The sequence below is a fragment of the Octopus bimaculoides genome, chromosome 1 (genome assembly GCF_001194135.2).
Source record: "Octopus bimaculoides isolate UCB-OBI-ISO-001 chromosome 1, ASM119413v2, whole genome shotgun sequence".
Taxonomy (NCBI): domain Eukaryota; kingdom Metazoa; phylum Mollusca; class Cephalopoda; order Octopoda; family Octopodidae; genus Octopus; species Octopus bimaculoides.
In genome coordinates, this window is record NC_068981.1 from 154,341,666 (window position 1) to 154,353,081 (window position 11,416).

At 34.4% G+C, this 11,416-nt stretch overlaps 1 protein-coding gene across 13 annotated transcripts in view; it reads left to right on the forward strand.

The window, feature by feature from the left end:
* Positions 1–11,416, forward strand: part of LOC106868432 (supervillin) — a 269,304-nt gene that overhangs the window by 152,703 nt on the left and 105,185 nt on the right. For all 13 annotated transcript variants that reach the window (XM_052971707.1, XM_052971702.1, XM_052971738.1 and 10 more), the window contains 2 exons: positions 6,522–6,547; positions 10,393–11,413. In XM_052971707.1, coding sequence (XP_052827667.1) covers positions 6,522–6,547; positions 10,393–11,413 — 1,047 coding nt within the window. The remainder of the gene's footprint in view (positions 1–6,521; positions 6,548–10,392; positions 11,414–11,416) is intronic.

Genomic DNA, 11,416 nt, shown 5'->3' on the forward strand with positions numbered 1-11,416 from the left:
ATATATATATATATATATATATATATATATATATAGGTGTGGTGACTAATATGGACACCAACGAGAACAGCAAGAACAGAGATTTATTCAGGGTAGGCAGTCAGTATTAATAAAGTAAATTGTGAATAAATTAAATTACATAAAAATATTTTGACAACAAAAAGCATTTACTTTCTCTCTCTCTCTCACCCACACACAGACTTACAAACAGACAAGACACACATGTCTATAGGGATAAAAATAGTTTAGTGGGTTGTACCTACATATGCTTTAAAATAACACACACACACACATACACATTCACATTTTGGGATTTTTATTTTATAATTATACACACACACACACCCACACACACACTCTCTCTTTCTCTCTCTCTCTCTCTCTCTATCTCTCTCTCTCTCTCTCACACACACACACACACATACACACACACACACACACACACATATGTTCATAATCACTGTTTCATACACGGTAGTGAGCTGGAAAAATTGGTAGTGTTAGAAAAAATACTTTGTAGTATTTGTTCCAGCACTTTACATTCTGTGTTCAAATCCCACCAAGGTCAACTTTGCTTTTCATCCTTTCAGAGTTGATAAAATAGAGTACCATTCAAGTATAGGGGTTGATGGTATCAAGTAACCTTTCTCCTCAAAACTGCTGGTCTTGTTTTGCCGGCCAAAATCAGTAACCATTATTACTGTTTATACATTCATATGGAATAAAATGTCTCTGAAGACATGCTCAATCACCAAAGACAAACTCACATATACACTGTAACACAGACATTCCTCACTCTAATATTACACTGATCTGTAAGCAGATATTATTTTGCTCCTTTATTCTTTTTATTTCATTCTAGAGCCAAACTTATGGCATTTAGATCTAATAGGGTTGTGCGTAGTTGAAAGACTGCAGCTATTCTACCTAACAGGAAAATAATGGCAATTTACTGAATATACACTGAATTCCATTTATTAAATTACTTTTTTTTTATAATGGATTGAAAATCATTTACTTTTTCATATTTAATAATTAATATATTTTAGCCTGGGTAGGCACTACCTACCTTGCCTACCGAGTTGGCACATCTCTAACATTAGATCTGAAAAACATTAACATAGAATGTCTTGATACATATTTTTTGTGGTACAAGAAAATGTAAGTAATCTAATTGTAAACTGTGTTCAAGAAAGATAGACATTGGCTTTTATCCACCCTTTGAAATTAGACATTAATACTTGCAAAAGTTAATTACACATGGCAAACTTAAACAAGTGCATGTTAACCGAATGGTTAAAGTACTTAACTTGGTCTAGTCTATATTCTACATTGTCCTGTACTTGTTTTTACTTCAGCCCTGTATTAATCCCACTTCAAAATTCATTAGTTGGAAGCTAATCTTAAAGAGATCATTAGTTACAAAAGAATAGATGTAAATATTAATACTTTCCTAATTGATATGAACTTGGTATCTGTAGTGGCAACTACTTTTGTTAAATATTCTTTTTCCAGTTTTATATTCGTTTGTGCAAGTTTAAATCTTTAAGTTTCACTTTCCTAACAATTTCATCTGTTCAAAAATGTTTACAATTGTGTTATAGATTGCATGTTTCTATTTCTCAAGACTAGAATTCATATGGTTTCACGTAATAAAAAAACCCACGAAAAACACCTAATTGAAATATTTATTTGTTATTTCTTATTTTTTAATGGAGTTTCATCAACAAATTACTCTTGTTTTTATGAAACTTATGTAATAGTAATAGATTTTTACTTGTCTTTTTTTTAAACCTTAATAACAAAAGCGAGTTAATAAACATTAAGCTTAATAACTTTACTATCAAATACAGCAAAAGTGATATAAAGCTGCCAGAGATATATTTTCCTACCCTAAAGATAACAAGCCTTTCTGTAACTTGTTTATCCACTTCATACTGAAGAACAATCTTCTCTTATACTTATCTATAAAATGATTGTTCTTGGGGATCTAAAACATTTCTGATTGGTAGTGTTTTGATATTTTGTTTTTGTAATTCGTTTTGCAAAATTTTTGATGTGAAATTGCGTGCTGAAATGTGCTGTATCTTAGGAAGAATTATTTGCTATCATCAGTGACATTTCTAAGTTATTTCTGTTATTTAGACTCTCAGAAAAACATCTAAGTTAAAGAATAAAGATGTAGTTTATACTCACACTTATAGAAACAAACACCTGTCCCAAGAGTTATAATGCAAAGGTATCTTTGTATGCATCCTCTTCTTTAAAAATAATGATAATGATCTCTAATATTGGCATAATGCTTCGATTTTGGAAAAGGCATAAACTACATTAACTCCAGTATTTTACTGGTACTTGAAAGGATGAAAAGCAAAGTTGACAGTACATCAGTTAATTTATTCAGATTCATCTTTGTTTTCTGAAAATTCCTTTTTGGATTTTGTTCCTTGTAAACAACTGTTAATTTTTTAAACCCAGGCCATATTGTCAATTTATGAGAAGCCAACAGAAATCAGCACATCTTTCATATCATGTCTAATCACTAGCTGTTTAACTTACAGTTTTGGTTATATACCAATGAGTAACAACACCTAGTAGGTGAAATCATCTAGTCAATCTTCTTTGCAGAAAGGTATTACTTCCCATTGTTGGTGTAGTAGTACTTCTATTAAAAGCCACACTAAGTTAATGTGTTGGTGCAAAAGTGCAGTTCTGTTTTGGAACTGTGATAAACTTGTGAGTATACAGTATTGGATTATGAAGCAAATTAAAATGTTCAGAGAAGTGTGACTTTGTTAATAGCTTATTCTCAGTCAATTAGTGATAACATCAGATAATTTGTTCCTTTATGGGACTCATTCACATTCTCCCTGTGAAGCTTCAAAGGTAATTAAATTCATTAATGATTATATATTGGGTCATCCCATAAATAATGTTTTTTTTTTATACTTCTTTTATTTTCAAAATTGAAATTAAAAGAAGTTCTTTTTTAATCTAAAATATACTCTCCTTCATTTTCTACAATGCTCTTCCATCTATCTAGTAGACATGCAAGGCCCCTCACCCAAAATTCACTTGTCCATGATGAAAAATACTCCTCCAGTACTGTTCTGATCTCATCTACAGAATTCATATATTTTTGTCCAAATGATTTTGAAGACTGCGGAATAAATGATAATCAGATGGGGCAATGTCATCCTTGCTGTATGTGGCTGAGCATTATCCTGATGGAAGAACACCTTTTGTCTTGAAACCAAAGATGGTCATTTTTCTTCTAGTGCTGACTTAAGCTGATCAAGCTGCTTGCAGTAGATCTCCTTTGTTACCATTTGATTTAGGCTTAAAAGTTCAAAGTGGACTAAACCTTTCATATCCCACCAAACATATAACAACATCTTACGTGGGGGAAGATCTTCTTTAGCCTGGGGTGCTGGTGTTTCTCCTTTTCCTACCCACTATCTTCAGCACTTGACATTTTTATAGAGAGCACATTTCTCGTCACCAGTCGCTTCTTTGTCACTTCCATTACAGCTTTGAAAAAATAACTGTTAAAATCAAACTGCACTCTTTGAAACTTGCACTAAGAATAAGTACAGAGTAAAATTACTACCTGCTTTTATAGCAAGTTGATGCAGTTAGTTTATCCCACCCCCCTCCGACTTTTAGTTCATGCAATTGAAAAAACCGCATTATTCATGGGATGACCTATTAGGATATAAAGGAAAACTTAATTCCCCGCTCCAAAAAAATGTCAATATCATTGAGACACTTTTTTTTATTGTCTTATCAGTTTCAGTCATTAGACTGTCACCATGCTGAAGTACTGCCCTCAAAAGAAATAAGTCCTGATTGATGCCATTACTTATTTCAGTTTGGTACTTATTTTATCAGTCTATAATTAATCTAGTGGCCAAGGTACCTTTATGACATACCAATTTTAAGTGATAGTGCTATATCAAACCTATAAACAACAAACATGGACACATGCACACATACATGCACATACATTATACACATACACACACATCCACACACACACTATATATCAGGTTGAGTAAAAAGTAAGCAACATTTTGAACTATGAAGAATTTGTACTGGATTTTTGCAGAGTTTTAAAATTAAAAAAAAAATTCATTGCAGACTAGTGACTGAGACCATTGGAAATATGCAGTGCGTGAGAAGACCTGGCAAACCAAGTGAGACCATAATCTGTGGCCTCTGCCAGTGGTGTAGCCAGCCCACTTATTCGTACCTTTACTTCATTGGACACTAAACTCTGCTTACGAAGACCTGTTGGGGCAAGTGAAATCGAAATCGTAATTGAACAAAATTTGATGTCTGGCACTTGTGGAGCGCTAACAGTACCATCTGAGCATGATCATTGCCAGAGCAGCTGTCTGGCTTCCGTGCCAGTGGCACGTAAATAGCACCATTTGAGCAGGATTGTTACCAACGTCTCTTTATTGGCACTTGTGCTGGTGGCATGTGAAAAAACATTCAAGCAAGGTCGTTGCCAGTGCCGCTGGACTGGCTCCTGTGCAGGTGGCATGTGAAAAACACCATTTTGAGCATGGCCATTGCCAGTACTGCCTGACTGGCCCTCATGCCAGTGGCACGTAAAAGCACCCACTACACTCTTGGAGTGGTTGGCATTAGGAAGGGCATCCAGCTGTAGAAACTCTGCCAGATCAGATTGGAGCCTGGTGCAGCCATCTGGTTCGCCAGTCCTCAGTCAAATTGTCCAACCCATGCTAGCATGGAAAGCAGATGTTAAATGACGATAGTGATGATGATGATGATATATATGACCATTTTCATTGTCATCATCTGCTTCCCATGCTGGCATGGGGGAGACAGTTTGACTAGAACTGGTAAGCTGGAGAGCTGTACCAGGTTCCAGTCTGATTTGGCTTGATTTCTATAGCTGGATGTCCTTCCTAACACTGGAATGATTGCTGCAGAGACAATTATGATGGATGTGGTTTCCTAGTGTTAATTGTAAATACTTCATGGGATGTTTGGTTTAACTGTTTGTCTGTTCTTGTATAACTGGGATTTAATTATTTGTTCATGCATGGTTGAGATTAGTATATGGCTGTGTCTGATGTGCTTTGATAAGTATATTGTCATCTGGTCAGATTTTTTTAGTTATGTTATTATTATTTGTTTATGCTATCTGTATAGTCTATTCAGCATTAATGTCATTAACATGAGAATGTCATTTATGCTGAGGAGAATAGGTGTTAAAGCAAATATTTGACATGTTTGCTTATCACAAGTTGATAAGAAGAATTCTTTCTTGTTAATCTAATAATTCTATTGTTGTTTGTTGTGTGGAGCCCACATCATTGTTGATCAAGCTGACCTATTATAAAATAGGTTCTTACCATGACTGTCCTACCTATTTTTTCAGGTATAATGTACCATTGATGACATTATCAAATATGTATATACTTTTTTTAATGACACTGGATGTACTTTGAGAGATTTGACTACTATTTCTAGAAAGTTGAGTGACCATGTAGAAGCATCATCAACAGCTTTTAATAATTATATTTAATTTAATATATATGTGAAGGAAATTTCTTATTAAATCGTTCCATGTGCTTGGTGGGTTGTAAAAGAGATTGAGCAGATAAAGGATTATGTTAGAGTATAATAAGCTATATGCTATATTTATATGTGATCTCAAATTAAATACTTTACGGTATCTTGTTCAAGTAACTAATCCTGGTAGGATTGACAAGGGCTTTTGGTTTTCAGTGGTTACATTAGTTCTTGAGTTGTATCATCTAGCTATGTTCTTCCATTTATTGTGTGTAGTTGAAATAATAAAAAAAAAAATTATGGTATAATGATGTTTATAGTTATTCAAATAGTTTTACTATTTATTTTATAATTTTTCCTCCCTTCAGTTGTGTAAATAGATGAATTTTGAGTTTTCTGTGCAAAAGTCTTATGCAAGTTTCAACATCATACTTATTTCAAAGTTGCTCTTAAATATTTTCTTGAAATTTGGGAAGTATTTCATAATTGTTATTTTATTTTTATTGGTTTGGTCTTGAAGAAGGGTCTGTGCTCAAGGCCTTTGCAGGTACTCCAAAACTGGTAACTGATAATCATTTTATTATTTGAAGTTTACTAAGGGAGCAAAATAATAGAATTATTACATGCTTTGTGGCATTTATTCAGGCCTTTTATATTCTGAATTCAAATCCCATCTGGGTAAACTTTGCCTTTCTTCTTTTTGGGGGTTGATAGAATAAAATACCACTTGAGTCAATAGTATTGACTTAACTCCTCCTCTCGAAATGGTTGACCTTGTGCCTAAATCAGAAATCATTATTTGAGGCTTACTGATTAGAGGTTTACTTTTGAAACTTGTTTGTTCTGTATTTCAGCAAAGTTAGCAACCAGTTAACAATTACTAAATCACTTTGGTGATTTACAATTAAAAATACCAGCTGAACATTTATCTTTGTATTTGTTTTTACATTTTATCACTCTGTTTTACTTTTCAGATTCTGAGGAAAGAGAAGCTTCAGAAGTAAGTAATCTTGCTTTTTCTAATTTCATATTAAATCCTCTTATGTAGGATATTCATTTTAAATCAAATTTATGTTGTATAAATGAAATTTTAATTTGAATCTGTAGATTTTAAATCCTTTCTTTCTGTTGTGTCTTTTTCTGCATTTAGTTCTTTACTTTATTTAGAAAAGCACAGTGATGGTGATAAATAAGTGCTAACTTTTATTTCCTCATATAGACTTAAGCTTAAACTTAGATCCTTCCACATTGTGAAATTCATAAGGCAATAATCTTCCTCCAGTGTGGTTGATCTGCAGTTGTTCCTGCTCCTGCAGGTCCTTGTACATTGAGGTGTTCTTAGAATGTCCAGTTCCAAGTGCTCTTGACTCTTCTCCTATTTTCTTTTTTCCAGTGTCTATGTTAGTGCCATATTTACATGTTGAGTGATTGGCATGCAAATGTGACTTGCCAGACAAAGCCAAAGCAGCACCATGATTTTTTGCAGTGGCTGGGATTTAATTCATAGAGAGGATTTTCTCAATTGAAGTCTGTCCCACCAGCTAACTCTGATGTTTTTCATTAGACATCATTGATACAATATGTCTAACTTTTTGGCCAACTTCAACATTTTTTATGTGTCACAAACATACAAAACCATTAGCAGAACTAAAGCCATATTTTCATGTCAGCATTGATGCTTGTTGTCAGCAAGATTTAATGCAGTTTCTGAAATATGGTCTGCGTTTTGCCAATTCTGCAATTTACATTACTTTCTAGGCTTACATCACTACTGATTACACAGCCTAGGCAAGAGAAATTGTCCACATTTTCCATATCTTACTGCCTGATGAAGAAGGCATGATGGTTTGTGGTTTTAATCTGCATTCTCTCTCTCTCTCTCTCTCTCTCACACTCACACACACACACACACACACACACACACACACACACACCACCATCATCCTCATTTAATGTCCACTTTCCATGCTGGCATGGGTAGGATGGTTTGATAAGGAATGTTGAGCTGCAAGATTACATTGAGCTCTAGTGTCATCTTTGACATGGCTTCTATTGCTGGATTCCCTTCCTAATGCCAACCACTTTCCAGAGAATGTACTGAGTGCTTTTTTCATACTACTTGCACTAGTGAGATTGCTGTGTAACTTGTATGACAGCAAAAAAACAGAGTAAAAAGAAAAGGAAAAAGCTCCTACTATTAAAAGGGAATATTTGGGATGGAAAGGTGGTGATGGGTGGCTGTATGCCAGTTGTTGAAAGGGAGAAGCACAGGTGTTTTGTTATAGAGGAGATAAGGCAAAAATAATGATGGGGTACTAGAACAAACTCTCAAGGAACAAGAAGGTGAACATAAGAAGAGACATGCACAGTGGATCATGGGAGGGGATGAGAGAATGGATGCTTTAAGAGTGTGATGAGGGAGTAAACAAGTGGAGGTAGGGGTTAATGTTAAATTTTTGGAGGGGATAAAATGTAATATTTGTGATATTGCCCTCGGGTGAGTACAACAACTGCTTAGTACCACAAATAATGGGGAAGAAATGCTTGATGTGTCAGGGAACAGGGTTAGGGTTAGGGTTAGGGTTTGTTGGGATTCCTCAAGAATTGCCTACTGCAGGAAAGATAACTGAGACAGCTGTAGTTACTACAGTTGCAAGTATAGATCCAAGTGACAGGGCTTTTAGGATACAATTTTTGTTGTAATGAGTGGTTTTAGGATATAATTTTTGTTGTAATGAGTCATCTTGAGCACAGTAAAACATCACTCATCTTGGTCCTTTGTCATCTCCTCCATAGGGCTCAACATCTTGAAATCAGCCCTCAGTATTTCACCCCATGTCTTCCTGGGTCTCCCTCAACCACGAGTTTCATCCAATTCAAGCAATTGACACTTATTTATGCAACTGTTGTCATCCATACACATCACATGTAGTCATCTCTCTTGCATGCTACATATAATTCCTCTTATGACTAACATTTTTCTCAATACATTTGCGCTTTATCAATCAGGCACACTCACATTGCGCATCTAGTGGAGTGTACTAACTCCATTCCTGCATTCAGCGTCCACGTCTCAGTAAACACATGCATGTGTGTGTGTGCGCGCGCGTGCACACACACACACACACACGTACATACATGTGTGTGTGTGTGTGTTTTGCAGTAGAGGAGGAACCTGTCTACCTCAGGTGAAGAGAAATATAAGATGAAGATATGATCGGTATATCCTCAAGTTACGGGAAGGTGTATATGGTGAAGTGGACTGAGGATGGGAGGGGTGAGTGGGTGGATAAATTCTGAGATTGCAAAACAGAGTGGGAGATGGAGGAGGGAATGTAGTGAATGGGCACAGGTAGAGAGATGGGGTATTAGGAGGATATGTTGTGGGGAAGATACACACAAATGTACTCAGTTTTATTAAGTGGTAAGGAAAGACAACAAATGTTTAATTTTAGAGAATACATTACCTTTAGTATTGGTGTGAACTAAGAAAAAAAAAATGCATGTGTCAAGCTAGCTATTAGAACTGAAATCAATCAGAAAATATATTGATGAAAATTAAAGATGGCATTAACTCTCCACTCATTATTCTATTTATTACTAGCTTATTTCAGAATTGTATCGACTATTATTAGCATAAGCCTAAGTTATCAATGGTATAAAAATACTAAATATTAACTGAACTTTATATTTTAGCTTCTTTTGCAACTATTATAAAAGGATTTACAAATTAGAAATTGTTACATTTTCCTAATTAGCTGCTTCAGATTGTTGTTTACATTTATTACTTGTTTCTAATTCATTACATTACTCGGGTGTTTATCTATTTCTAAAATTTATTCAAACTGTCAAATCTTGGATCATTCACACAATTTTCCTATCTGGTACCTGATATTAAACTGTAAATATTTTATGTAAGACAGCACTTTTTGTTGCAGAAATGTGATAAATACATTTATTTTTTATATTTATCTGTTAGCTATAAATACAATGCTGTTTTGTTTGTTTCAAAATATTTAAGGCCAAAGCGGATGGGATTGGCTTGTAACCTGTTGAGATATTTCTAGGGAGGAAAGATTTAGTATACTTTCATTTAGGTTACTTTGGTTTTCCTTGAAGCATTGTAAATTTACTGTCGTAGAAGAAAACAGGCAAGTGAGGTTGTATTACAGTCTATACAAGATATACGCATGTTTTAATGTTTTTTTTAATAAATGTTTCCTTACAACTGTTGAGTTATATATATTTAACTAGTACAGCAAAGTTTATATATGTTTTATGAACTAAAAGGACACTATGTAGCTAAAGTATATTATTCCCATTGCTTAGTTGTCATATTTCTTTCTGTTTTCTGTAATCTTTGATTGGAATAGATTGTATCTATATTTTGTTTTTACAACTTAATACTGATGAGAATAGAACTGAAAAGTGTGTTTTATTTTCTCTCCTTTATATTTTAAATGTTAGTTGTAATTGTGTTAGTAATAATGAGTTGCTGAGGTTAATGAATGTCAATTCGCTTCTAGCACCTGGGTGATGATGCTGTTTAATATACAAATAATTTCTCACCAGAACAACCAGTGCGTAACTCATTAAAGGATCTTGCCCTTATTTGTTTCATAGATCTAGCATTTGTCCATTCTCTATCTGTTAGTGTTTTGTATATTCTCAAAGAGAATAATTTAATTGTATATTTTGTAAACTTTATCATTTATTCTATTAAATTCTATCAACTATCTTTTAAAAGTTTATCTGTATATAATGATATTCTGTGGCCACAGTTCAGTGGCTGGAGCTAGTAAAAGAATATTCATTTTGAATTTTTTTTTTTCTTTTAACTTTCAGTATTTGTCTGTTTCTGATGGTTCAACAAGTAATAAGACATTTTCTGAACCTTCTAATGTCAATGTAATGAGCTCACAAAATGCTTATTATGCAGCACGTAATATACCTGGTACTTCTGCTACTGGTTTAGAAGGAAAGAGAATTAGTAATATCACTACTTCAGAATCAGAAAGAGAATTAACAAGTGAAAGTGAAAGATTTATTTGCAATGCAAAACCTAAGATACCATCTTATGCAAAAGTGCGAAGCACTAGTTCAAAAGCTATGGATTCTCAACAGCCAAATATCTCTTCAATACCCACTGAGCCTCAGAAGAATGATTTTACCACAGATCATGTTCAACAATCTCTTTATTCATCAAAAAATGCAATAAAATTATCAAATACTGCAGAAACAACTCACAATATACATTCTGGAGGACTGTCTATAAAAAATAAATTGGTTCACACGAATAAAAACGAAGATGTAGATTTACGATCTAAACTAGTTTCTCATGATATATCAAAAACCATTGGTGCTAAGGTGACTAACAAAACACCATCTGTTACAACCAAAAGTACTGATGGTGCAACAGTTCCAAAAACAGTACCTGGTGCAACAAAGAGCATTGATGCTTTAGGAGTTTCTAAAACAGCACTAACTGCTGCAAAAACTACAACTACAACAGTAACTCCTAAAACATCACCAACTGTAATGAAAACCACCAATACTGCAGTGGTTTCCAAATCAGCACTTGCTGCCAAGAAGACCACTGATGCTACATTGGCTCCTAAAGGAGCTCCTGTTGTAACAAAATCTACTGATACTACAGTAGCTTCAAAAACATCATCTGTTACAACAAAAGCTCCTAGTACAACAGTGGTCTCCAAAACAGCACCTGTAGCAACAAAAACGATTGATGCTACAGTGGCTCCCAAAACAGCACCTGTGGCAACAAAAACGATTGGTGCTACAGTGGCCCCCAAAACAGCACCTGTGGCAACAAAAACGAATGATGCTACAGTGGCCCCCAAAACAGCACCTG